The sequence below is a fragment of the Sporisorium graminicola genome, chromosome SGRAM_6 (assembly GCF_005498985.1).
Source record: "Sporisorium graminicola strain CBS 10092 chromosome SGRAM_6, whole genome shotgun sequence".
Classification (NCBI taxonomy): Eukaryota; Fungi; Basidiomycota; class Ustilaginomycetes; order Ustilaginales; family Ustilaginaceae; genus Sporisorium; species Sporisorium graminicola.
Genome location: NC_043736.1, coordinates 724,737 through 751,687, shown reverse-complemented (window position 1 = coordinate 751,687; position 26,951 = coordinate 724,737). Strand labels below are relative to the sequence as shown.

The window sequence follows — 26,951 nt, the reverse complement described above, 5'->3', positions numbered from 1 at the left end:
AGCAAAAAGATGACAACGGGGCAGTGACTCGACCCGGCGGCGAGCAGAGTCAACAGCATAACAGAAAGCGACAAGAGCAGCGATACTCAGAAATAGACCCGAATTGCCTGGTTGAGATTGCTCTCGGTTGGGCAGTATGGACACTTGAAGCGGCTGTGGGTTTGGAGCAAAGAAGACCGTTCACCAGACGTCAGCAACTCTCCAAGGTCATCACCCTCATGATCTTTGGTCAAGAACACCCAACTTACCCATTGCCTTTGGCCAGCCTCGTGAGCGTCTCTAAGCAGAGCACGTGTCCGCACGCCAGCATCATGGGCGGATTCTGTTCGGTGCCCTGCTCCTTTGACACGGGACATGCAAAGATCGAATGGAAGCGCAACCGTGTCGGCAAAGGGATCTCAATCTAGCAGACAGAAAGCAAGCGTATCATCACGTTGGTCAGTATCACTTCGGACGCGCCAGGGCTCAGAGTCTATGAGTTAGCACTTACAGGCAACTCATCAGCCTGACTCCACTCGTTGCCTCTCTCCTTCATCACCGCCTTGACCTTGATGATCTTGTTGAGTGCCCCTCCCGCACCCACTTCCACACCTATGGCCAAGGGTGCATCCTTGGCAATCTGATTTCGCGCGCAAAACTCGAGCTTGAACAAGGGCTCGAGCAGCGGTGCGTGGACCAAACTGGCCTCCAGCAGCGGACGGTAGACGAGGGGTACGGTGAGAACCAGATGCTCGACGGGTACCGAATCCAAACCTTCCGGACCGTATGCTTGTGCCGGAATAAAGGCAGGCAGGAAAGCGAGCAGTGTGAAAAGTCGCTGGATCTCTGCCAAGTGGGTGGTGCGGAAAGGTTGGAAATGCTCACGACCGTAAGCAAGGGCTCGTCCAACGTTGGTGTGCGCTACGGTGGCGTGGGGCAGATCGGTTGCTGCCGCTGTTGCCACTGCTGACGCTGACGCAAGGCTCGGATCTGACAGTGCCGAAGCAGAGTTGAGCTGATCAATGGATGCACTCATCATCTCGACGTTTTCGCCGTCCGGGTCTCGGTTGGCCAACGCCTCGTCGCTTCCTGGCAGGATGGCTCCCGCTGCGATGCGAATAAACTGGCTCCTGTGCAGCGCAAACTCCAAGTCACTCTTCCTCGCATTGAGCCAGCCTCGCTCCTGCTCGGCCCAGCGGATGGCGGGCCGCAGATCGCCTCGAGCCATGGCAGCGACGACGGTATGCAGCTGAACAAACAACCCTTCCGTCTGCGGAGAGAGCGGCAGCTTCGCTTCGGATGCAAACTTGTAGCTGGTCGACCAATCGCCGTTACGCTGGAGATGATTGAAGATAACACGTTCGAGTGCATTCTGTGCTTCCGCCGATGTGAACAGGGAAGGGTCGGCAACACCATCGATGGGGATCGGGAATTTCTTTTCGAGCGCCTTGGTGGATTTGGAGAGCGCGGCGTGGAACTCTTTCTGACGGTCCAGGATCGACTTTTGTGCTGTTTCGGCCGACGACTTGAGCTCAGCAAGAAGGACGGCTGGATTGGGTGGCGAAGACGACGAGGCAGAGTTGGAGATGGCGGCCTTGGCGGCCTCGACCTGAGCGATGAGTTTGTCGATCGAGTCATGCACCGAGGGTTGCGTTGCGGCTGCTTTTGCAGAGGACGAATTGGAGTGCAGGCCGGGTGTGCGCTTGGCGACCTGTTCGAGCGACTTTTGCACCGCCTCCATTGTGACAATCACCAGCTGCGTGGCCGATGAAGGATTGAATCAGGAAGCAGTCGCACAGTTCCGGAAAGGTGAAGCAAGAAGCAATCCAAAGCGCAATGGGTGGGCGCCTTGATAGATCGAAGTAGACACTGTGCCTGACTGACACCGTTGATGATGCTGAGTAAGTGCTCTTGATACTGCTGATGACTGGCGAGAGTAAGAGACGGTGGAGATGGAGGTCTGTGAGTGAATGGAGTGCAAAGGGTCACAAGGGCTTGGTCAAGGCGCGGCGCGGCGCGGCACAGCGCTGGATAAAAATCCAAATCCGCTGGAGACTGCCATTGCAACTGGAGTTTATTTATTTTGGAGCGGAGCTGACGGAATATCGAGCTGCAGGCATGCATATCTCGCACAGGGACACTGCGATTATGCCGTTCCATGACTCTGTCAGCGTTCTGATCCGATTCATGCCGCACCGACAGAGACGAGCGTGTGTGGGGGGAGAACGCCATAGCATATACCCACGTCTTTCCTGGCGACATACTGAATCACTCTTTCACACGAATTTGATTACAACAGCACCGCCTGGAACGGCAAACTGAACAGAAGTCCATTGAACACAAAGTCGTGTTGTGAAGTACAAAAAGCTCGGACTGCGACGGGTGCCGCTCTCAATCCACCACGACGTAGCGACTCTTGATCGGCCTCTTCTTGACCGTTCCCGTCCTGGATCCTCCCGGCGGCGGTGGAGGAGGCGATCCCATCCCTGTTGCTGGCGTCGATGAACCAGATCCTCGAATCGCCGCACCACTCGGTGGCTGTGAAGCGGGAGGCATCGAGTGATCCGCAAGGTTGCTTCTCGCCCTCGTCAGACTGCCCATACCCGGCGGCCCCCGGCTGGGGACCAGACCGGAACTGCCCTCGTCGCTTCCCTCACTGATCGGAGGCGTCGATCGACCCATCGTAAAGCTGCCCGATGGAGGTCCACGCATGGGCGGCGCACTCGTCGTGCCCGAGCTGCGGTCTGGTTGCGAAGCCGGGCTCGCCGATTGGGCTCGCGGCGGTGGTGGTGGGGGCGTGCTGGCTGCGTTTCCGCTGTCGCCTACTTTCTTGTTGACCCAACGCTTGAGCTCCTTGTCGTAGACAAAGCTCGTCTCTTCGCCTAGATGCGCCTTCTTGGCCTTGGCCTGCGCTTGTGCGGCGCTATCCGTGCTTGGACTACGACCCCACAGTCGACCGAACCATGACGGCGATGTCTTGAGTTCCGGCTTCTTCTCTTCATTGCCACCGGCACTGCTGGCGGCGTCGTCCTTCTTGCCGTTGGCATCACTTGGCTTGAGAGAGCTGGTAGCAGCAGAATTTGCGACGCCCCCATCGCCCGTCCCGGAGCCTCCTTCTTCGCCTGTGCCACCCGCATGGCGGGCCTTGCTGCGACTGCTCGAGTTGCCAAATCCGAGGTCATCATCGTCGTCGTCTTCCTCCTCGGTGTTGTTGCGACCATACGAAGCCGCATACTGATTGCCTTGCGACTGGGGTTGTGGAGTTCGACTGTCGGATGAAAGTGCATCGAAAGGCGAGATGAATCCGCCATCCTCTCCACCTTCGAGAGTGCCGGCAGCGTCGACGTTGCTGACAAACTGCGGCTTTTGCGCTCCGTGAGGATCGTAGCCGTAAAATGGAGCCTGACTAGAAGCTGAGTAGCCACCGGCATCGCCTTGTTCCTCGCCACCCGTCTCTGCTTCTCGAGCGTCGCCGTACGTGTCACCGTATCCACTGTAAGTGCTGCCGCCGTAGCCGCCGTACCCAGCCTCCGAGCTAGCAGGGGTGCCCGCAGCATCCGTGCTCGGTCGACGAGAGCTGTCTGCGTCGCGTGCGCCCTGACCAGCATTGGTCTGCCACGGTGCCATGTCCGAAGCAAAGCTCGTCTCTGCTGGACCATCATACGCTGAGGAAGCCCTCGAGAACGCGTGACCTGGGCCATGCCCTTGCTGCGAGCCAGCATGCAGACTAGCACCGTAGCCGTATGCGTTTCTTGGCGCCTCGGTGCTCGATCTCACGCTGTCTCGGTCGTAGTTGCTGGCGGCTTCGCTGCCGTTGCCATGGCCGGCCGCCTTTGGTTGCGGCCAATCGCTGTACGGATCCGAATTCAATGGGCGCATGGACAGCGCTGTAGATGAGCGGTGCTTCGGTGAGGCGGCGCGCTTGGTAGCATTGCGGAAGTCCATCGCCGAGCCAGAGCGCGACGTCAGTCCGCTGGGCGATCCCGTGCGTAGCTCGTTGAAGGACGGCTGCCTCGTCATGCCTCCTGAGGCCGCATCGGGAGTAATGGCACTGTAGTGCGAAAACGGACCGATGCTCGACGAAACCGAGCCCTTGCTGTTCTTGTTCGGGGAATCGGCTTCCACCGCTCCGTCTTCCCCAGCAATAAACTTGGTGAAGCGACCCTCGAGCGCTCCCCACACGCCGTCGAGCGTGGGTCGCTGCATCTTGCGCGACACCCAGTTGCCGCCCGCACCCGCGTGTGGTGCGCCGACGAGTCGATCAGATAGCTGCTTGGACTGCAACAGCAGCGTCGAGTGGAGGTACGGCGACGACTTGCACTGTTTGAGACACTGTGCGATGGCCTCGCAGTATCGTTGCGCCTTCCCCACCTCGCCTAGGTCAGCAAGCTGCTGAGCGTACACGAGCTTGTAGGCTTGCAGGTGCGGAATACCCGGGAACGGTTCCTGGCCTTTGACAGCCGGTACGAGCCCTTGGGCGAACTCGAGCACCTCCGTCATCAGGATGCCGTCCAAGTCTTGGACAAAGGTGGCGGACGTCTTGGGGCTGGACAGTCCAAGCAGCGTGAAGCGAGCCCCGTTCGTGTCTGCACCACCGATGGGCGAGGTCTGAGGCGACAAAAGGTAGCAAAAGTGCGCCGCCTCGAGCAGACCACGGGTGCAGAGCCCATCGCCAATAGCGGTCAAGGCAGCCGAGTCGCTGGTACTACGGTTGCTGGCTACAATGGCCGCCGACTCCTTCCAGCTCGGGGGCGCTGCTGACGTTGACGTCGACTCTACGGGCGCAGGCTGCAGACCGCCCATCTGGCCAAGCTGCGTCTTGGTGCGGAACAGGTCAAAGATCGACACGGGGTCTTGGCCCGAAAAGACGTTGTAGGCCACCTTGAGTCCCTGCAGATCGCCCTGCCCCTGGCCGGCGAGCGATGCTTCGGCCGCGCCTACCTCGTGCTCGATGAACTCGCTCACCACCTCCTTCCAGCATTCCTTGTCGACGCAGCTGGCGATGGTCATAGCGTGCGCCCACATCCTTTGAGCCACAGCGTAGTCGACGGCTTGTCGCCGTTCACCGCGCAGTAACATGCCTTGTACCTTTTGCAAGAAGCCGGTGTGCAGCTCGTGCGACGTGACGAGGCTGCCCTCTGTATCGTCTTCTTGCGATGTGGAAGTCACGGACATGGCAAATGGTCCCGAGGAAGCGGATTGCTGCGTGTCAGGCGCTACGATCAGAGATCGCACGCCTTGCTCGAAAGCAGTCGAGCTCGTCTGGCCGTCATGCTCGACGAGAAGTCGGAGCAGTCGGAGCAGCAATACCTTGTCTTCCGTCCTGCGCGCCTCGAGCTCGCCGTCTTGCGCGGTCGCAGCTGGCGTGACCGGCTTACCGCCTGCCGACGAGCCCGAGAATGACGGTCGTCGACGCAGATATCCGACGCCAGCAGACAGGTCCTGGATGCGCTCATCGAGGTGTTTGATCAATACCGCCTTCTTGCTCTTGATGGCCGACGCAGCGCCCGTGGCTCGCGAGAGCGCGTTGGTGCCCGTGGCGCCCTCGAAGACGGGACCTGGGAAGGTCAGGGGATCGAACGCCGTTGCATATGCAGACGATGGCACGAGCGACGACAGCGCCTGGATGCTGACTTGCGTCGGGCAGCCAGAGGCGTTGTATGCATACGAGCCGTAAACGCCTCCTGCATTGCCAGCGCCTTCAGCTGCGTCTACGACCGAAGAGCCGCGCGAGGTGGGGAAGTAATTGACCAGCTTGCCACCAATACCAAAACTAGCGATTGGGATGGTGGCGCTGCGCATTGTCTGCAGCATGTCTGCGCTCGCCTCAGAGGTGCCCTTCCCATCATTTTCACTGTGTGCACCCTGTCCGGCTTCGGCCGCACCGGCCGCATACTGACCATGTGATTCGTATGGGGAGGCAGGCATTCCGTACGTGTTGCCATAGGTATACTGCTGCGGCGAACCTGCACGATTATGCACGTCGAAGTAGTTACCCTCGTCAGACGGTTGATGGAGCTGGTCGGGTCGGACGTATGCTCCATCGATGCTGGACGGGAGCTCTCGTTGGTCCTGGGGATACTTTTCTTCGGCAGCAGAATACGAACCGTAGTTACTGTGGGAAGACGGGCCGTAGGGATCGTAGCTGGTGTGCGATGCGGCAGCATTGTCTGAGTGCGAGGCAAACGCGTTGCTGGACATCGCTGCTGGGCTATAAAGATCTTGCACAGTGTCGTTGCCGTACTCCGTCGACGACGCGCCAAGCCAGCCGCCTCGCTCGTCGCGAGCGGCCAGGGGCGTCTTCGCTTCAGGCTCCTCTTCACCCGGTGCATCAGCCTCGGGGGCACCTCCGTAGGCATCTGCAGACGGGCCATATATATCGTCATCTGCGTACTGAGTTGAGCCGTGAGCATGACCGCTGTAGTCTCCGTATGGCTGGGCTGGCTCATCCGAGCTAGCATGCGGTTGCTGCTCATCAGTCGGTCCGTAAGGATCGTGCGTTAACGTCGAAGTTGCTTGCTCGGCGCCGTCTTCATTCCAGTTGTTCCAAGCAGAATTCTGCTGAGCGGTATAGGCTTGAGTATAGTCATGTGCGTCTTCTGGGTCGTACTGGGTGTCTTCCCTAGAGCCAGAGTCTGCGCCATAGCTGTAGTTGTGCGATGGTGCGCCAGGCGTAGCTGCGTCTTCTTCAACGAATACATTCGCATGGCTCGAGCCTTGACCCGCTTCGTTATGTTGGTCTCGGTCCAAATCGAGCCGGTCAAATGCACTAGCCGCCTCGTCAACAGTGCTGAGAGGCTCGTCGCCAGATGCGTGATCGACAGCTTCGCGCATCTCCGTCTGGTTCAGATCAATGTCTCCAATCGGGCTAGAGCCGCGCTCAGATTCGTCGGTGACCGTCAGCGTCGGCAGAGACTCCTCGCCGGTGTTGAAAGCAGGAGGAGTAGCGGCAGCCTGCTCGAGCGAGTCGATCCATGCGGAAGAGGAAAGTCTGTATGTATTGGGCGGGGTGTCTGTTGATCCCAGCGAAGGTTGCGGCTGCTTTCGCGGCGTCTCTGCGCCGCTCGACGCCGCAGGCGTCGGCTCCTGTTGACTTTCTTGTTCGAGCGAGAGGGCTTGCGGGTGTCGCCCGGGCGGGGCAGAAGACGATGAGGAGGTGCTGGCATTCTGAGCGTTGCGCGACGCGGATCGAGAGGAACCCCTAGGAGGACCTCGAGGTGGACCCTGCGATGGACCTTTAGGCGGGGGTGGTGGAAGACTCGCAGCTTGGACAGAGGACGAGGGAGGTGCGGCATCATAGCTCGAGGTGGTGCTGGCAGTCGTCGGTGCGGGTGGGTCGTACGGACTGGGAGCGCGTGCGATGCTTTGGTTTTGGGAGCTTGGGTCATGACGGTGACTGGATCCATACGCACCCGCGTCATAGCTGGGTGTTTGGGAGTGCACGGCGGCCTCTGCACCGTAGACATTGTTCTGATCCGACCATGCCTGCGGCTGCGAGGGCGGGGCGTACGAACCATATGCCTGAGTTCGATGCGGTACATACGTGTCGGAGGGTGATTGCTGCTGCTGTGTGCTGTTGTGAGGCGCATAATCGTTGCTGCCGTACGCAGAGTAGGTGGTGGAGTCGTTCTGGTCGTAAATAGCAGCACCATACTGATCCTGCGAACTCTGCTGATGGTAGCCCGTGCCCGCGTTGTACGATCGACCAGCTGGAGCAGCGTTGTAGCTGTAGCCCTGATCCTGACCATAGTCGCCGTGGCCGTTAGAGTGTTGCGCACTTGCTTGTTGTGCGTGATCAGCTGCATGCGAATACGGATCATAGCCTTGCTCAGCGAGCTCATTCGTGCCGTCCGCAGAGGCAGCAGGCGCATAAGGATCGACTGGAGCGTAGCCGGCGTACTCATGGGCGTCGTAACTGCGCTCACTAGGATCATGCTGCCCGTTTGCTTGCGGCTGCTGCTGCTGCTCGTCGCCTTGCTGTGTGTAATCGTGCTGTGCGTTAATTGATTGGTCGTAGCCTTGTGCGTCGTAGCCTTGTGCATCGTAGCCTTGTGCATCGTAGCCTTGTGCATCGTAGCCTTGCTGGTCATATCCTTGCTGATTGTAGCTCTGCTGCTGGTCGTAGCTCTGCTGCTGGTCGTAGCTCTGCTGCTGGTCGTAGCTCTGCTGCTGGTCGTAGCCTTGCTGCTGATAGTCATGTCCTTGCTGCTGATAGTCGTAATTTTCTTCTTGACCATAGTCCACCTGCTGCTGTGCATAGTCGTACGTTTGCGGCTGCTGCTGCTGCTGATCGTAGCCGTAGTCTGATTGCTGCTGACTATAGTCGTAGCCATGATGGTGCTGGTGTAGGTGGTCATAGGTCTGTTGATCGTACCCTACGATCTCGGACTCTACGGATTCGACAGGTCGGCCATACGCATCGTACTGCGGCTGTGTCTCCGGAGCAGCCAATGGATCTGAGTCTTGCTGATGGAGCCAAGACAAGGAGCCCTGGCCACCATCTGCCGCGCCAAAGGGATCGGCGTGCTGCGGTGTTACGCCCTCTCCATTCACTTGTGCAGCGGCAGGCGGAGTAGTTCCATCCGCTCCCGAGGCAAGCCAATCATCCTGATAGCTCGAGTCGCTAAACAGAGCGCCCGGGGAAGCAGGGCCTGATGAAGGTCCGCTCGTCTTGCCGTCGGTGATGGGCACCGTCAGTCCCTCTGTCGATGGCGCAGTGGAAAGCTGAGCGACTTCCGAAGATGCTGGATCGGCATCGGCACCAAAGAGAGAGGAGACGGGATCAACAGCAGATGAGACGCCGTTCGTATGATTGTTGGCGTGGCTGGCAGTGTTGGCTGCACCGGACGAGCCGAACAGGTCTGACGGCTCTTCTTCGGCTTCGTCGAGCTGTCCGAGAGACAAGGAGCCGTTGGTGGCAGCAATGCTGGAGAAGGGGTCATCGTCGCCCGCAGAGCCGAACAGAGATGCGGCGATCCCAACACTGGGTTTGGGAGCGTGACCCTTTTTGAATGGAGCTGCGGTAGGTGGTTGGAGGGTGGTCGTAGCAGCAGCGGCGGCCTTGTCTGTAGTTGTGTCCGGTGCTGTAGCTGTGGTCGAGGCTTCTGTGGAGTGTGAAGGTTCGATTGTCACTGCCTCAGTAGCTGAGTGAGGCGGTGGCGAGCTGCTCATGTTGGGCGATGAAGGAGGCTTCGAGGGGTTAGCCAGTCATGAAGAGGCGGTTCGAGGAGGTGCGTTTCTGAAGGAGCAACGATCGTTTTCCGTATGAAAGCGAAGCAGATCAGAACGAGGACCGTGATCTCCTGTCTGTTGAATCGTCCTTGTGTGCGCGAGCGCTAGTGGTGATGATGAAGTATGGAGGGAGGGAGAGAAAGAGTCAGCAAGAGACAGCCTTTCAGAATCACAGATTGTTGCGATGCCGTCGTGCGGAGATCCAAGCGCCGGGCGAGTGAGCGAGTTTCTGCCACAGGAGAGCAGTCTGTTGAGGTTCTCGTTTGGACTCCCGGGCCACGTCGTAAGAAGACGCGAATTTCTAGCTAGCGGCTTAGCAGCGTCACATCATCTTCGCGATTTGGCGACTGCAATTTCGTACTCACTTGGCCAGCCTGACGTGGCGGCTCCGATGCCTATTCCCGCGCTCTTGACAGACGCCATCGTGAGCCTGTCTTTCCTCTGCTGAGAGACGGCCGTTACAGCTGTCACTTCGAGAGGCAGCGACCTATGCACCGCCATGTAACGCAGCGGCCCTGACTGAACTGCGGTCAAGGAGAACCTGAAGACAGACACTGCGAGTGTGCTGCCAGAATCAGACCGCAGGCGAACGGGCCGTGCTCCGCTGTTCGTTCGTTCGGTCTGTCTCTTTCTACACCTGTTAACTTTTTTATTCTAACATCTCGACACGAAAATATACCGGCGAACTTCAGAAAGCGCAGCTCAGCCTCCACTTCTTAGAGCTGTTCGTCCGAGCTGACACCTTTCCTCTTCACCTCTCCATCCTTGCATATCATCGTCGAGCTTTTTGCCTCCTTGAGGACCTCTTTACGAAGATGTCGGCCGTCGCATCCAGCTCAGCCATGACGATCGACGACATGGATGCAGCCGACCGAGCCTGGGCCATCCAGGAGAACAGGTTTCGAGCCCGAGCACGCTTGCGCCTGCAGGCAAGGGCACGCCGACCTCGAACGCTCCTCACTAGCAGGAACAGCAACGCCGCCACCCAACAAAGCAATTCGACCTCGAACAATCCACATCAAGCCGAAGCAAGCGTGCCCTCGATCGGGCCCAATGCCAACCTTCGCACGGTTCCCGCCACCAGTCGCAATGCACAACTCGATCCGGCGCAGCTCAAAGTGGTCGGAAGCAAAGGCAACGTCGCGCGCACACGCAAGGTGGACGACGGAGAGATTCCACTGCAGCGAGACAAATCCCTAGGTGACTACATCGAATTCGACCTGTCCAAGCTTCACAACAGCAAGGGTGGTTTCCTGATCGACGATGAAGACCCCGTCGCAACACGCAAGACGTTGGACGATCTGCGAAAGGAGAAGGAGCGCGAGAAGCAGCGGATGCGCGAATACGCCGAACCGGGCATCTCGCTCGATCTGCAAACGCGACCGACGTGCGAGAGCTGCGGCAGCCCCGAGATCGTCGACCACCCGTTCAAGCGGGTCTTTGGCATCCACGTCTGTCGCAAGTGCGAGCGCGAGAAGCCCGAACTCTACTCGCTGCTCACCAAAACCGAGGTAAAGGAAGATTACCTGTTGACGGATGCCGAGCTCAAGGATGAAGAGCTGCTGCCGCATCTGCTCAAGGCAAACCCGCACAAGGCGACGTATTCCAACATGATGCTGTTCTGCCGCAAGCAGGTCGAGGAGTTTGCGTTCGGGCCCGGCAAGTGGGGCTCAGAAGCAGGGCTGGATGCAGAGTTTGAGAGGAGGGAGGAGGAGAAGGCCAAGAAGAGGGGGAAGAAGTTCCAACAAGGTCTGGCAGATCTGCGAAAGCGAACGAGGGACAATGTCTGGCAGAGACGGAAGGACGAGGAGCACGTTCACGAATGGGAAGAGGCCGAAGAGAGGGGCAAGGCGGTTCAGAGATGTACACAGTGCGGATACGCGGTCGAGGTGGAAGTGTTCTAATTGGATGTTCAGTTTGTGTTTCGTTCTACATCTGCAACACTATTGCGCATCGATCATGGGAAGATCTCGGCCATCATCAGGGCGACTGTGCTGGACCAGCCTGTGAAAGGATATCCTCTCTGCCCGTGTCCGTCGGTAGGGTTGTACTGTTCAAACACATAGCCCGTTCTGGCGTACTCGTTGAACGTGTTTTGAACGACATTGTCTCTGAGCTTTTGGTAGATCTCCTGTGCCTTGGCCTGATGTGGGCCCGACGTGGTGGCGTACCTGTTGCGAAGTGCACGCAGGCTGAGGTAGCTCATGTGAACCCAGATGGGCCCGCGCCAGTAGTTGTCGCCCTGGCCAAAGAACTCATCTTTGGGGCTGAGCGATCGAATGCCGTAGGGCGACCAGAGCTGATCCGGGTCCGAAAGAAGGTCCAGCACGTGTCCCAGGTTGGGCGAGTCCGGCGGGAGCAGTTCGAGCATGAAAGGGAACAGGGAGACGTAGCCGGCGTGGCAGACGTGGTACGACTGATCATGCTCGTCGACGCTGGCATCACAGTACATCTTGTTCTCTTCGCTCCAGTGCAAGTCGTCCAGATTAGCGACAATGTCAGAATGATGGCCTTGGTATTCTTCGACGTCATCTTCCTTGTCGAGTACGCGTGCGATCTTGGCCATGGTATCAGCGAATAAACCCATCCACGAGTGCAGGTCCACGTGCAGCTCGCCCGTGTGGGCAACAGGAGCACGTGGATAATCGTCGAGGCCACTCGTCAAGACGTGCTCCTTGGTGCGACCGCGCCATCGGTACGCCTCGTGCTTCGAAGTCGCCTCGCGATCCCACTCGCGAATCTCTCCGCGCTGCGTACGGCGGAACCAGCGATAGTGGCGACGCAGCTTCGGATAGATTTCGCCCAGGAAAGCTTGGCCCAGTGCCGTGGAGGCCAGCATCTTTTCCGAGATGGGCGCTTCGTCGAGAGCTTCAAAGTCGACCAAGGCTTGCTGGTTGCCAAGGGTTGCGGCGGTGAGTCCCGCCTTTTCGATGCGCCCCACGAGACGGTCGACGTATGCGCTGACAGCTAAGATGAGCGTGGGCGGATTGCCATATTGCGGGTACTGGGTTTGGAACCCTTCAGGCACGCGAGACCTAGCCTCGTCGCCAAGGATCTGCTCGCGAGCCACCCAACCATCTTGATCGATCAGCCTGACCCAACTCCTCAAGATATCGAGGCTCAGGTCGTTGTCCCACGCGCCAATGTGGGCCAAATGGAACCCTTCATCCCAGTAAAACCCGCGTGGAAAGATGTTTCTGCACGGCGTTGCAGTGAAGAGCTGTTCCGGCTCGGTGGGCTGCGGGTTAGCCTGACCATGCACTTCTGGATCGTAAACGCCCGAGCCGGTCTCGGAGTCGTACTCGTGGCGGAAGGAGCGATCGACGATAGCCGAGCCGTGATAGAAACCGATGCCGCCTGTGATGGACGAGGTGAGGTCACGTGCAAACTCGATCTGCTGCGCCGAGTAATTCTGGGATCCGAGACGGAGCGCACGCTCGAATCGCTCGTCGTAGGCCTGGCGAGAGGCTGTGAGAGCTTGAGTCAGACCCGCCGACGAGAGGCGCTCACCCTTGGGAGTCGTGGCACTGTCGTAAAAGACGTCAAAGGTAAAGTTGCCAGTGAAGGATTTCTGGACGGCAAAGATGGTGGAGTCCGGTGCGACCTGATCGGAGAGTTGGAGGGTGAGGGCAGGATCTGGCATGTTTTCCTTGCCATACGTCTGCGCAGCTTCTTGCAAGCGAATCATGAGGTCGCCTTGGATGACCTCTTTGGACTTCCACACCGAGTCAACAGGGACGCGCCTACCAAACACATGCGACTTGCCAACAGTCTGAGCGTAGTCGTCGGCATTGGCGGATCCGGCGGGGTGAGTGATGAATTGGTTTCCGTCGATGTTAGCATTGCCGTGAGCAGCGTCCGGCTCTTCGATACGGAGAACAAATTCGCCGAGGCCAGGGACTGAGCCAGAGAGACGGACGATCTGATCGCGCTCGATGCCTTGGCCCTGCTCCAGGTCGGTTTCGAGACCCAGCGTGCTAGCGAGACTCTCGATGGCCGTGTACCAGAACGTGGTGAGCGATGCGGGCTTTGTGGGGTCCATGATGGTCCCCGAGATGCGAGCGCCCCAGCTGCCTCCATTCTTGTTGGCCGTGTCGACCTTGAGGAAGCTGGTCTCGAGGCGGTAATTGTTCTCGTTGTCGTTGATCTCCTGAATACCAAATTCGCGTCCATCGTGGAACTTCCATGTGAAGCCCTTCATACCATCTTGATCGCTGCACTGATGACGGATGCGCTGAAAACCAGAGTAATCTTGCAGGCTGAACCAGGCGAGACCGGTGAGCAAGGATTCGGGTAGACGAGGTCGTAAACCAAAGTAGATCTGCGGACGATAGGTGCCCCACAGCAAGGAAGAGTCAGCGAGTGCTCGAGCTTGCTCCACCTCGGGTGGCAGGTTCAGTGCGATCTGGTCTTCGGTGTCGATGTCGTCGTCGTCGTCAAAGCCGTCGTCCTCGAGTGCATGAGCACGCTGGTGGTTCAGAACGAGCAGGAGTAACAAAGAAGTTGCTACGATGACTGCCCAGGCTCGGAGACCTGCTCTTCGCCGTGTTCCACCGACGTGCTTCATGGTGGTTGCAACACTGTCGTGATCCGTTGGGAATGCGATAGGTGGAACGGTGGGAGGAGGATCACAATTGGCCCAGGTCAACGTGGAGGACAAGCTGGGAACTATTCCGGCTTGGCCTGTGCAGAGCGATGCTCCAGTTTGTTAGATCTGCAGTCTCACGCTGAGCTTGAGGTCGACGGTGAAGAAGGCGAAATCGACGACAGGCTAGAAAGCCCGATGCGACCGGCAGCCACTCTTTAGTCAAAAGCCGATGCGAGATCCAAGCAAATCGCATGCGGGCTCTCTTCCACACACTCGGCATTGAAAGGGTGATCTGTGGCTCGAACAAGTCTTCCGAGGCTGAGAAGGAAATGCCTCGGCGTCGAAAAAATGCGAAGGGTCCTTCCATGATTTACGTTGCCTTGGTCTCGGTGTTGCACTGCAGTCAAGAGCACGAAAGGAGGACGTCTGACTGCAAATCAAACAGCTCACCTTACAGCAACACATTCTCGTCTGCATGCGAGTCTGCTGCAACCGGCGTCGATCCCTGCACTCGCAGCAAGCAAACTCAACGTTGACATAGAGAGCTCACTGCAATTTCCTGTTTGCCTCTCGAAGCTCGCGTCCTCGACGTGGCGCAACTGTAACTACTATCGACTCTGCTGCCTCGCTGTTTGTCTCTGGTCTAAGACCGGTTCTTCAGCAACGGAAATCCGGCCGCGCCTTCTTTTCCTGCTGGCTCCTTTGATTGAGCAAGCACCGCCTCAGTGATCCCAAACGAAGGCGTTGATAGCCTAGCGAGCCTTCGGAGCCTGGTCTTGATCGATGTGCAAAGCTCGGGCAGCAAGTCGGCCAAGTGGGAATTGCTCGTCGTCCCGTCTGTCTGCTTTTGCTGTTGGCCGCCCTTTTTTGAGCCTCTGTTGGCGCCGCCCCTCGGAAGGAAGACGACAGCTTCCTGCCATTTTTTATTTGGGTCTCCGAGCGCCGTTCTCTCTGTAGAAATCGCGCCCGCATTCAGACAGAAACACGCGTGCGCTGCCGTGTGCTCCTGCTGGTGGTGCTGTTAATTTTCGATTCTGGAGCTGAAGAGCATGGACCGCCGAAAATCCAGCAAAGGGCCAACCGGCCGGCCAGACAGCCAGCCAGCCAGCGAGCGTTGCAAACAAAGTGACTTGCGACCCGCATATCGAAAGTGTGATGAGCGTTGTGCCTTTTCGCTGCGCTGCGTGTGTGTGTTTCTGGCAGCAGCAGGCAACGTGACCCTTGCTTTCTCTATGGCTCCTCTCTTCATCTCCCTCCCTCTCTCTCCTTCTCCCTCTCCCTCTCCGTCTCTCATTCGCTTGTTCATCGACTTCCGATTGCTTCCAGCAGCGGCGACTTCTGACTGCACCCATTCGACACCTCCGACTGCTACCCCATAGCTACTCTTCGTGACGTTGCGCATACGGTCGGTCGGTCAGCTTCGTTTGGTTACTCCTTTTCGTTCTCGTATACGCTCGAGCCTCGACCGCAGTCATCCTCGCTCGTCTTCTTGATCGCCATCACCGACAATCTCTGCGACGTACTCTGTACTACCTCGACACCGGTCACGTACTTGAGAACATTCAAGAGCAACCGAGACTCCGGCTCGGAAAAGCGTACGGCGAAACAAATCGATCGTCAGGGACAGGCCTGATATCTCTGGAAGCTTTGTGTCGAGCGGCTTATACACTCTACAGTCTACTTTCAGGGACTGCCATCACCGTCGAAGGATCCGAGTCTTTGCATTGTTGCTGCTGAGCGCGCAGCCGCGTTCGCATCGATAAGCCCCGCTCTTGTTTGGCTCTACCAGCATTTACGCACCCTCCGACCGCAGCGGCTCGCCATCCCACAACTCCCCTATGATCGCTCAGGTAGGTTTCAGGCAAATTTACAACCCTTCCATCCAGCGCTTCGAGCTAATTTGATTCATTCTCATCTCCTTTTCGTGCTGGCCCCGACAGCAACGACCGACGCAGCCAATGTCTGGGACCTCTTTCTTTTCGCAGATCTCGTCCTTCTTCGGGGGCAACTCCACCCCGGCCTCGAGATCCACGCCCCCACGCCGCGCCACTGCCTTCGGTTCCGGATTTGGCTCTTCGTCGCGTCGCGGTCCTCCGCAGGCGCTCGACGCAAACGCCTGGTCGCTTCCCTACAGCACCAGCAACTCCATCCCTGCCTCCCCAGCCTATCACAACAACGGCGGTGTCACTTCGCCCGTCGACAGCCAGTATCCGCCTGCATCGGGCATCGCACGGGCTTCATCGCCCTACGGCCATGAGCATGTCTCGGCTACTTCCACCAGCTCGGTTGCAGAGTTCAGCAACATGTATCCTACTGCATCCACCTCGACACTCGTTCCCGGGTCCGCAGGCCGCTCGGTCAGCGTCTCTGCTGGCGGATCCGTCCCTACCACCGCATATCCCCCGCTGCGTCACACGTGGAACCGCGTGCGCAGGTGGTCTCGCAAAAACTACCCCGAGATTTCCGATACGCTCAACTGGCCCTGCACCGAAGAGGCACTCGACGAGCTCGAAATGACCATCGGCTACGCTCTGCCTACCTGTGTGCGCGAGTCGTACCTCATCTACGACGGCCAGGAGCTCGAATCCAACCAGTCTTGCCAAGATGGTCTTTTCTTCGGCGCAGCGCTGCTCAGCATCGAACAGATCGCCGAAGAGTGGAAGTTTTGGCGCGCCGTCGATGAGGATCCCGACACTGCCGCCAACCCGCAGGTGCGCAACCTCATGGCCAGTTGCCCGCACAAGTGGATCCGCCCAGAGTACTCTTGCCGAGGCTGGATCCCGCTCATCACAGACCACGCAGGCAACTACATTGGCGTCGACCTCAGCCCTCACCCAGCGGGTGGAGGAGCGCCGGGACAAGTCATCATCTTTGGCAGGGACTTTGACACCAAGGTCGTGTGCTGGAAGGGCGAAGGCGCTGGAGGCTGGGGCCGCTTCCTGCAGATGTTTGCCGATGAGCTCGAAGCTGGCGAGTTCTGGACGCTCGAGGAGCCCAGTATGGGCAGCGACGATGAAGAGGATGCGATTGGTTATGAAAGCTACTTCAGTGGAGGAGGAGCTGGCGCCGGCCAAGGTGGTGGCGACCGTGGTGGCGAAGGTGCTGCCGGGTTTCGTCTGGCTGGCGAGTACAAGGGATGGCCTGTGTTGGAAGCGTGGGCGGATCGATCGGTACGCCTATGGGAATCGGTGGGCTTGGCCCCTGGCAAGCCTCTGGGCAACCCGCACCCACAACGGCAACCTCAGCCGCAATCGGTGGTCGACCGACAGTCGCAACATCTCTCGATGCTCGGAGGCGAGACGGGCATGACACCGACGCTGCAAGCCGTCGATGAGAATGGCGAGGCGATCGATGCAGAGGCCAGTGCATCCTCCAGCCGTACCCCACTTGTGGTAGGTAGGGAGGTCGAGGGCGAAGTTTCGGTCGACGGACCAGCCCATCCCCTCTCCGAATCCTCGATCGCTGCAGACTCGAGCGTCGAGGTACTCATCGCCGCAGCAGACGTACCAGCTGAAGTCGCAAATGGCGCTGCCTCCTCCGAGACGCAAGCTGCAGGTGGTGCAGATGCGAATGATAGCGTCGACGCCAATTTGACGCCCACCAACAGCACACGCCGCGTATCGGGGATGCTCTCGCCACCACTGCCAGAAACCAAGGCGTCGTTGCGCAAGCAAAAGCAGCGCGAAGAAGGATGGGGTTCGCCCATGCTCGGATCGTCATCGCCTGTGGTGGGTCAGCAAGCTCCGCGTCGGCCCGTGCGACCGGCTCCGGCCCCTGCGCCAACGTTGGATCTGCCTACGATCGAAGACGTCAAGGCGATCCAGGCCGCTATGCTCGCCGACGATGGCAAGTCGCACAGCGTGCAATTCGAACAGGGCGGTCGCAGCTCTTTCAGCAACCTGGGCTTCCGCGACCTGGCCGGAAAGATTGGGGTCAACGGCAACGGGCTCGCAAGCCCCAACAGCGGCGCGCAGCGATCCGAGTCGGTCGAGCTGGAAACGAGGAGCAGCGTAGAACAGCGGAACGCAAACAAGAGCTACATTGTGGGTCAGAGGGGCAGAGCGCGCGGCTTGGGGCTTGAAAATGAGGACGTGGACGCAGCGGCAAACGTGTTGGGTGGCATGTCGATTGGTACGTCGCCGCTGACACGCGGGGCTGAGCAACCAAGCTTGATTGATGCCAACTCGGCACCTGGCTCGCCTATTGTGCGAAGCCATGCCAAGCTCGGAGACGCTGAAGTCTCGGCTGCCCTGGCGTGAAGCTCGCTTTTACTCAACGGTTGTTCACTCGGCATGTAGCGTGGGCAATCTAATGGACCTTTCCCCTGCTCACTTTCAGGATCGCGTGATGAGTGCGAGAGTCGGTGAGAGAGTGGGAGTCCGAGACTGGTATGCAAGTTGAGCAAGAAGAGAGGGTGCTGTGTTTGCATCAACTTGAAGCAGAAGTGGTATTAGGCAGCGTGTGTGCGGGCAGTAGAGTACAAGAACGAGCGGGCTTGTCCAGCGTGAGCCTTGGTCGGGACGGCAATGGCGACGAGTTTACTTGCCGTGGTTGGGGAAGCACTCGGCGAGGGTCTGAAAGCAATCACTCGGGAGACAATGTCAGCAGCCTTGTTACAGGTACTTGTCTATCTTTTCGAGACAGCAGGATTCAGCTGAGACAGTGGGGTGCTTACCTTGTTGTGTCGGTCGCTAGCATGCTGTTGGAGCGCCGGTTCGCGGACGGTGAGCAAGAAGGTCTGGCGGCACGTCATGCACATGACGTTTTTGGCGGCTTCGTTGACCTTTTTCTGCGACTTGGCCTCGCCTCCTGCTGCCTTTGCGTTGCGCTCGCGCTTCTGTTGTGCCCTGTCGTGATTGAAAGAGGGAAGTGCAAACTTGCTGTTAGTAAGATCAACTCTCGAGATGATGCTGTTCTGGAGAGCGCGGGAGGGTGACTCACTTTGCGCCGTTACCCATTGTGATGATGTTCTCTTTCGGATTGTGAGGAGGTAGGAAGGGCAGGAAAGGAAGAGAAAGGAAGGAGAAGAGGATGATAGCAAGAGGACCAGAGGTGCAAAGTTCGCAGTTCGGTGTCGTGTGTTTAGCGGAAAAGAACACGTTTCGGGAATTTTTTAGACCCTGAACCCGCCCGAAACTTTCCTCGTTTATCCAAAACAATGACGCTCTAACACGTTGTAGACAGCGCGAAAAACCAGAAAGGTGTTTTTTTGGTGTTGCTTTCGATGCGCACAATCCACTTTTCGTTCGCTTCTTTCCCTCCATCGCTACAGTCCATATACGGTTGATCACGGCGGCACAGATGGGTCAGCCAACTGCATCCGGCTCTATTGCCATGATGCCGCCACCTGCACCATTGTGCCGATCCAAGCGGCTGCAGCGCACACGACGATGGCTACCCACACTCCTCCTCGTATCACTGCTGGCAGCTTCAACAACACCACTCACTTTTGCCAGCGACTCTTCATTTGATTTGCGATCTTCAGACCTGCTCCCATCCGAGTCGCTGCACGAGACACTCCTCCTGAAACCGCTTCCCGACGGTCGGGTGCTCTCGTCGTTCGAGTTCACCCTCACCTCCACCGCTTCATCCACGTCCAACTTCCGCCTGCTCCCACGGACGCTGCTCCAGCCTATCCAGCATTTCGGCGTCTCGGAAGTGCGTCTTTCGCTCAACTCGGGGAGGTGGAAGTACGATGACTGGGGGTCGCCTGTCACCTCACTCAAGCGCAGGTCAAGCTATGCCGAGCATGAACAGCGCGCGCTTTCGGCACACGGTGCACACGCAGACGGGGGCAGTGCCGCCGGCGCTGGCAGGCTCAAAGTGGGCGAAGAGAGTGTAGGATCGGGTGCTGAACTGTGGGCGCGCTTCAACCAAGCGCAGGACGCAACGAGCGAGAGCTGGAAAGGTCTGACCAGCGCGTTGGCGGGTCTGTTCTGTACCAGTCTGGACGCACTGGACGATAGACACACTGTTCAGCCAAAGTATGCCTACTCCCCGTCTTTGCACGGTGGAGACGGATCCTCGTCGAGAACGCTACACGCTCTGCTGCCGACCGAAGGCGTATGCACTGAAAACTTGACGCCATTCCTCAAGCTCTTGCCGTGCAAGAATTCGGCGGGTCTAGCCACGCTTCTCAACCCGTTATCCCTCTTTAGATCCAACTTTCACGGTCTGGCGATCCACGTTACGCGACTCCCGCCTCTTGCGACACATGCCGATCAGCGGGAAGAAGACGGAGGCTGGCAATTGAAGCTGACTTTTACATCTGTCTTTGCACCTGCTGTGACCCGGGATGTCAGCGTTCGCGACTGGTCTATCAGCTCGCTCTTTGATCGTCCGCTGACAAGCAGATGTCCGTTAGCCGACTCGAGTCTCGTCCGTATCCTCAAACCGAACGACCCGGACGGAAGCGCAAAATACCAAATCGAACCGCTCCCGCCTTTTCCCACTTGCTCCAAGCCCGGCGACGAACGCCAGTGCCGCACCATCAGCAGCCGCACTTCGAAGGCATACGCGCACTTCCCGGCGCTCGAAGAACTCGACGAGGTGACGGACGAACTCGCAGCGTCCGGTTTGCTCGCCTTCGACACGCCACAAGAACAAAGCGACTACGACCAGCGGCTGCGCCAACGGTGGGCACATTACCTCGATTCAGTCGACGGGGAGTACCTGTACGATGTGCAAGCTATGCTCGCTTCCCCCAGCGCGGCATCCGGTGAGGGGTTGGACGTGAGGATGAGCTGGCCGCACGAGACGCGCTTTGCGTATCCTGCTGCGGGTAATTCGACGGTGGCGGGTACGAAAGGGCAGGTGCGCGTGGAACGCACGCTAATCGGCTCGGGGCAGGAGAGGACGCTACTCCAGGTGGTATTCACCAACGACGACGCACGGGTGCCGCAGAGAGTGCTGTGGTACGAAACGCTCGGCTACTTTGTACAGCCGTACCTGCACACGCTGTCGCAGGCGGTTGAGTTCTTGCCCTCATCTTCGCCGGCGGACGATGAGCTGCTTCGCAGCGTCAGCGACTACGCGAACCCGGTGGAGGATGTGAGCTACCAGCCGACGGTGGGGGAGCGCGGGAGCGGGGCGGGACGGAAGCCGTTTGTGCTGGAAAGCGTGGTGCGGATCCCGGCTGCGAGTCGGGTGACGTTGACGATCGAGCTGAAGAAGGTGTTTGTTGCGTACAGTCGGCACCCACCGGACGCGCATCGTGGGTTTGACCTCAATCCGGCGCTCGTCTTCCCGCTGGCGCCCGTCGATCCGCGCGCACAGCTCAAACACTCACAGTCACAATCGCAGGGTCGCACGCAGTTCTCGGGCGCAGCTCTGGCCGGCTCCCACAGCGCACCCGTGTGGGAGAGGGTTCTTCGGAAGATAGTATCCACCCCGCCACCGGCAGCTGCTTTGCAGGAAAGCGCGCGAACCGGGCGAGTCGAGGTCAAGATGAGTACGCAGCAGACCCGGATCTACACGCTGCCGCGCTTGGTCGAGCTGGCAACACCGGACTTTTCATTTGTCTACACAAACATTATCTTCACCGGCACGGTGATCGCGCTGTTCTTCGGGAGCTCGTTGAACACTCTCCTTCGTACGTTTACGGATTTTGTACTCTAGCTTTGCATCAGCACCTCTGCGCAAGCACGCAACCTTGATCGAAGCAAAGGAAACAAACACGATCTCAGCACCGGTATCCGTCGAGCGCGAAGGTTGTGTCATGTGAGAGATTGTCCGATGGCTAATCGAATGAAGTACAAACAAATGGCCGCCTCCTCAACCGCCCCACTCGAAGCATTCGCTAACAACATTAACAATGCCTCTCGTATCGCCGTGCCTCACCTTCTTCGGATCGATCTGCTTGCTAACAATGCTCCTCAACACGATATCGAGCGACTTGGGACCGCAGCCTGCAACAAGCGTCCTGCCTTGGCTCGCCTCAACCTCTTGCCGGATGATGCGATCCAGCTTAGGATGGCCCGGCTGAGCGAGTTCGGCGATGACGCGCAGATCCAGATCTTCTTCCGCGTCCAAGTCGATCGGTGCATCGTCGAGCGGGGATTTGGGCGAGGTGGCTGGCGGAACGGCCGTGTTGAGCAGGTTGAGCGTTGAGCCATTACCAGTTTCTACGTCGGGGCGCAGCGGGTACTCGCTGCCGCACGGCGTCGCGAGCGGTGACGGCGACAAACGCGGAGTGCTGGCACCAGAAGCCGCGCCGAAAGACGGAGGCGGCAACAGTTCGGTGTGCGACGACCCCCGTCGAGATGGACTCGGCGAAATATAGGCAGACAACGGGCCCAAATTCGCATCCACCGCGGCGGCACTGTGCGGCAGCAGCAGACCGGCTGAGTTGGGCGGCGAGAATTGTCTGCTGCTTTCAGCGTCGCCGAGCAGGCGAGGTCGAGTTCCGTCCCCTCGCTCAGGTGACCATGCCGTCCCTTCCAACCCATTTCCGCTGAAAGTCCGACCCCTGGCATCACCCAGATCCTGCTCGAGTGGCGCATGCTGTAGCCGCGGGTAGTAAGCTGCTGCATCCGGCCCGCTTCGTCCATACTCCGATGGCCAAGGTCCATCCAAGGGTCGCCGCTCTGGCTCATACGGCTGCTGCGGCCCGCCAAGTCCATGACGCTCCTCGTACATGGCCCGCTGCGACTCCATCACCTGCTCATCGTGATTCACCTCCACATCGGCCTGCTTGGCGCCTCGTCCACCTTTGCGCTTGATCGTGTTGCGTCGCGTCTTGGCACGGCGCAACTTGCCCTCCGAGCGAATGCGCTTATTCATCTCCTCTTCCATGGCTGTCGGCGCACTCTGGTCCTCGCCGTCGAAGTGGGTCAGGTCATAAGCTGTAATGTCATACTCGTCCTGCTCGGGGCCTTCTGTGAACCGAGCAGCCCTCGAGTAGATCGCGTCTCCGCTCGACAGCGTGTGGGCGTGCCGGCTGTCGTAGCTGGATGCACCGCCAAACTCGGACTTGTACGAACCAAAATCCTGGCTCCGTCCGCCGCCGCCGTATTCGCTTCTCGGTGGACCCGGCAACGCTGAATGGTGGTTGAAGTGCGTCACAAACAAGTCGACCTGCAGATGCTCGGGAGGCACCATTTCTATGCATCTGCGGAGCGCAGCTGCAATCCACTGCAGATGCGAAAACTCGCGCATGATCCACACGAAGCGAACCCTCTGCGTCAGGAACTTCTTTCCTCCCTTGCCACCCTTGCCGAACTTCATGGCACCCGCAATGCATGCGCACAAGTGCTCGAGAATGGACATGCCAAAGCTGACACCGGACCCACCGCAGACGATGACGACGGTAGAGTGGATCCCCCAATGCGTTCGGTCCGCAGAGCCGTACGGACCATCGACAATGGCACGGATGTGCACGCCCGTGGTATCCTTGCCGAGCGCTGGCACCATTGCTGTGTCGGGCATGCCATACATGCCTGTGCCGTGCTGAGCGTCGGCAGCGGCTTGGATCTGCATCTGCCGCTTCTTGGTGACAAAGTTCCAAAGCTGACGTGTGAAGCCACGTCGGCATCGAACGAGCAAGACCATGGTGCGTTCCTCTCCCTTGACCTTTTGCGCATGAGCCAGCCCCTTCTCGGCGTCGGCATCGACAAATTCGGTGGCGACGGGGAAATCGGCATCGTGCGCAGAGGCAATGGTGAAGGGATGCGACTCCCAAAAGCGGACGCTAGGGATGTTGAGGTAGACCCACTGCCCTGGCTTCCACGACACTTTGTTGGGCGTTCGCAGCGTCAGTCTCAGCGTCTTTCCAGGCAGCATCTGGACGAAGGCAAAGCCCGGGCGGATGACGGCAGCCACGTCCGAAGACATGGCGGGACGCGGCTTGAGCTGACGTGGCACTGCGCTAGACGTGAGGCTGAACATGGTGGATGGCCTCGCCGACAGCGCTGCCGAGGATTCGCTGCGCCATGGGCCCTCTTGCGGCGGCGAAAACGCTGATGGTGGTGCTGGAGGCGGTGGTCGAGATTCGGCAGGATCTTGGAGCGAGTACTTTGCGTCGGCACTCGGTTGCTTTGCGTACTGTGCGTACTGTTGTGGCAGTGGCGGCAGCGCTTCTGTGGGGGGCGGCGGGTATACGTCGTAATTGGACAGCCGAGAAGGGATGTAGTCTTGGATGAGGTCGTTGACTGGATCGTATCGAGCACTGGCGCGTGTCGCTCTCCTCTCCAGGCCATTGACTTTGCAATCGGTGCTGGAATCTTTGCGTCCGTCCAGAGGGTGGGCGGTCAATAGCTCGCCCGGGCAGTCGCTCACAGGAGGACTCGACAACTTGCGAGCTTCCGTGTCTGGGATGGAGTTGACAAGCGTGTGCTCGTACTCGGAGCTGAGGCGCGATTGAGGCGCCTGCTTGTGCGAGGAAGAGGAGCTCGCAATGGTATCGTGGCCCCGCGTCGAACCGTCAAAAGCCGTAGTGGGTCTGCTGGCGGGGCCGTGAGAGCTGAAACCCCGGTCATGGCCCATGTGCTGCTGATGCGGGCCAAAAAATTGACTGTGGTAGTTGGAGCTGCGCTGCTGGTGCAGAGGGGGCGCTGACGGCCGGCGCGGGTAGCGCTGTGGCGCTTCGGACCAGGTGGCGGAATGAGAATGCGGCATCTGGGGCTTTGGCGCCAGGGCAAATTGAGGTTTGCGCCCAGCAAAGCCGAGACCGTTGATCCAGGCAACCTTGAGCGCCCTAGAGAGACGCTCTGCGACCCACCATGCGAGCGGGATGTACATCCACTTTGCGAGCGGAGGGTGGTGGAGCATGGCAGTGATCATGAAGCCGGCGACGGTGACAACATGAGCAACGTAGAACCATTCGTAGAAGCGATTGCGGATGGGGCCAATGGAGAGAACAATCATGGCGGTGAGAAAGCCGTACGAGACCCAGCCCCATCGGAACTTGGTCCACATGAAGACAAAGGACCAGACAGGCTCGCCGATACGTGTGTCCTTGTTGAGCTGAATGCACCATGTCACAAGATGCGCGGTGCCAAAGAGCCAGATGATCCTGCCTCCCCACTTGTGAAGGAAGGAAAGTCGATCGAAAGAGTAGCCGCCAAAGAAGCGCGTCGAAAGCAGAGCAAAAGGTACCTGCTTGAGCGCCATGATGAGGACGATGGGAACCAAGCCCATGGTGATGTCACCGGTACGGTCGCCGGATGTCCACCAGGTCCGATAGGGCAGCGTGAGATAAGGCGGATAGGTGGTGACTCGAGGATAGGAGCCCTGGCCCCACTGTACGCGCTTGTGCAGCGTGTGTTGGGATCGACGAGAGAGGCCGGCCATGTTGGTGGTCTGGGATGGCCAGCTTTGAGAAAAGTCAAAGACGCTGACGTTGGGCCCGATAAAGTCTGCGCCGACGAGTGTTAAAACGATGGGCACAGCCAGCATGAAGAAGAGGAGAACGATGCGTCCAAAGCTGGGAAAGGTGAAGATGCGGCGTTGGGCAAGAGGTGCATAGGCACGGGCGAAGCCTTTGCTGTCCTTTTGGATGAGGTTGCCGTGGATGTCGAGGCGCTTTCCGAGCTTGTAGACGCGGTTCTTTGTTGCCCATCGCTTCCATTTGGCGCCAATGTAGGACCTATCGCCGACGCCGATCATGTGGAAAGTGCCAAGAACGAGGCATACTAGGATGGTCACGAACCATAGCAGGTAGACATAGCGGTAAGAGGAAGGCGGAAGCATGTGTGCATTGAAGTAGCCCTGCAGATACTGATACTTGAGCTGGTCGGGATCGAAACACGAGCCGGAGCAGCTACCGCTGGAGCCAGAGCCGGAGGAGACGCCGGGCGAGTAGGCTCCGCCCGAGGAGCTCACTCCTGGAGAGTAGGCCGACATGGTGAGGCAGACGTGGTGTGGGGGAAAGCGGAGAAGGCACGAGCGACCTTATAACGAGACTGCCGATGTACGAAGCGGTATCTCACAGCATGACCCTGTGTGTTGTGCCCAGCTTGGCAGTCGTGCTGTGCCGTGAGAAAGAAGGCGCTGTGCTGTGCTATGCTGTGCCGTAAAGGGGCAGTGTCGATGCAGTTCGCCAGCTGAGCAATAGACCGTTGCCAAGCACGTCCAAACTTGCAAGTCAAGGTAGAGTGGTGTGTGGGACCCTGACGGAAACGGGCGAGCGCGGGGCGGGGCGGATCGTGAAGAAGATGGTGATGGCGGTGATGACGAGGAAGAGGAAAGAGGCGAAGGCGGTGTGGAAGCGTGTGGTTCGAGGACGGAAGATCGGGAGGGGACTGCCGCGTAGTCTACTGCAGGCCGATGACTAGCAGCTACTACCGCGCTTCGCAGCACCTTTGCCGCTACGAGTACCAAGGCCGTAGACAAGGGATCCGGTGGTACAGGACTACACACGATTCGGAATCAATCTGAACGGAATGGCTTTGCAAAGGAGCTGGCACAGTTGGACTTACAGTAAGCTGAATCTACCGAAGTCGAGCAACAGGGTCGAGAGTGGTGTGGCTTAGACATCATCATTTCCTTTCGCCGAGCTCAGACTCCGAGCTTGGCCACAGAGCACGAACCGTCCGTCACATCCAAATTTTCTTTTTATTGAAATCCTTTTTTCTTTTTTTGTGACCTGCAGGACGCGATGCAAATTAGAAACGCCAAGCGAAAATTATTTAACTCTGATCAAGTAGCCAGCCGACAAGCCCTTTCTTTGCTCACTCAAAACTGTGTGACGGCATCATTCAAACAAAGCACACGCGCTTCTGCAGCTGTGTCCTCCTCCGACGCGGTCTGGCCACTGTCCTGACCTTGTGGTGAATGCTGTCCCATCCCACTCGGCGAATTCATGCGGCGCTGTACAACTGTATTTGCTGGACGCGCAATACCGGGGACGGATCGAGCTGGCAGCACTACGCCCTCCCTTTGCCGCTTTATTGACCGACATTGCATACCAAGACAAGGCGTCCTCACCACTTTGCGACGTTGCTCATCTCTAGCCGACCATCGAATGGGCTTGAGAGGCAGATTGCTCGGGAGAGAGCAACTGGTCAGCAAAATTGCAGAGAGGTCACGAGGACGACAAGCAGTGTGTATGTCTAAATAGCCGCTAAGAACCTTGCTTGGCGAGAGCACAAGGTCCAACTGGAATGGGGGGTCAGAGAGGCGCTTCTTCGGGTAATCTCCGGCGGTATGGACCGGC

At 58.6% G+C, this 26,951-nt stretch overlaps 8 protein-coding genes across 8 annotated transcripts; 3 read left to right on the top strand and 5 right to left on the bottom strand.

Annotated features, from left to right (window-relative positions):
* Nucleotides 1–86: 86 nt before the first annotated feature.
* EX895_005396 (uncharacterized protein) lies at nucleotides 87–1,720 on the bottom strand (the record flags this gene model as incomplete). Its single annotated transcript, XM_029885988.1, has 3 exons — nucleotides 87–153; nucleotides 249–403; nucleotides 491–1,720. The coding sequence occupies 3 exons, from the start codon at nucleotides 1,718–1,720 to the stop codon at nucleotides 87–89; spliced, it is 1,452 nt and encodes a 483-aa protein (XP_029737840.1).
* Nucleotides 1,721–2,370: 650 nt separating this feature from the next.
* On the bottom strand, nucleotides 2,371–5,004 carry EX895_005395 (uncharacterized protein; the record flags this gene model as incomplete). The annotated part of the gene is made up of 1 exon (XM_029885987.1): nucleotides 2,371–5,004. The coding sequence occupies one exon, from the start codon at nucleotides 5,002–5,004 to the stop codon at nucleotides 2,371–2,373; it is 2,634 nt and encodes an 877-aa protein (XP_029737839.1).
* Nucleotides 5,005–10,025: 5,021 nt separating this feature from the next.
* On the top strand, nucleotides 10,026–11,114 carry EX895_005394 (uncharacterized protein; the record flags this gene model as incomplete). The annotated part of the gene is made up of 1 exon (XM_029885986.1): nucleotides 10,026–11,114. The coding sequence occupies one exon, from the start codon at nucleotides 10,026–10,028 to the stop codon at nucleotides 11,112–11,114; it is 1,089 nt and encodes a 362-aa protein (XP_029737838.1).
* Nucleotides 11,115–11,167: 53 nt separating this feature from the next.
* Nucleotides 11,168–13,777, bottom strand: EX895_005393 (uncharacterized protein; the record flags this gene model as incomplete). Its single annotated transcript, XM_029885985.1, has 1 exon — nucleotides 11,168–13,777. The coding sequence occupies one exon, from the start codon at nucleotides 13,775–13,777 to the stop codon at nucleotides 11,168–11,170; it is 2,610 nt and encodes an 869-aa protein (XP_029737837.1).
* Nucleotides 13,778–15,636: 1,859 nt separating this feature from the next.
* On the top strand, nucleotides 15,637–18,057 carry EX895_005392 (uncharacterized protein; the record flags this gene model as incomplete). Its single annotated transcript, XM_029885984.1, has 2 exons — nucleotides 15,637–15,648; nucleotides 15,739–18,057. The coding sequence occupies 2 exons, from the start codon at nucleotides 15,637–15,639 to the stop codon at nucleotides 18,055–18,057; spliced, it is 2,331 nt and encodes a 776-aa protein (XP_029737836.1).
* Nucleotides 18,058–18,336: 279 nt separating this feature from the next.
* On the bottom strand, nucleotides 18,337–18,756 carry EX895_005391 (uncharacterized protein; the record flags this gene model as incomplete). Its single annotated transcript, XM_029885983.1, has 3 exons — nucleotides 18,337–18,372; nucleotides 18,474–18,645; nucleotides 18,740–18,756. 3 exons carry the CDS (start codon nucleotides 18,754–18,756, stop codon nucleotides 18,337–18,339), a joined length of 225 nt encoding a protein of 74 aa, XP_029737835.1.
* A 379-nt stretch (nucleotides 18,757–19,135) lies between these two features.
* EX895_005390 (uncharacterized protein) lies at nucleotides 19,136–21,415 on the top strand (the record flags this gene model as incomplete). Its single annotated transcript, XM_029885982.1, has 1 exon — nucleotides 19,136–21,415. The coding sequence occupies one exon, from the start codon at nucleotides 19,136–19,138 to the stop codon at nucleotides 21,413–21,415; it is 2,280 nt and encodes a 759-aa protein (XP_029737834.1).
* A 156-nt stretch (nucleotides 21,416–21,571) lies between these two features.
* EX895_005389 (uncharacterized protein) lies at nucleotides 21,572–25,639 on the bottom strand (the record flags this gene model as incomplete). Its single annotated transcript, XM_029885981.1, has 1 exon — nucleotides 21,572–25,639. One exon carries the CDS (start codon nucleotides 25,637–25,639, stop codon nucleotides 21,572–21,574), a length of 4,068 nt encoding a protein of 1,355 aa, XP_029737833.1.
* Between the last annotated feature and the right edge of the window lie 1,312 nt (nucleotides 25,640–26,951).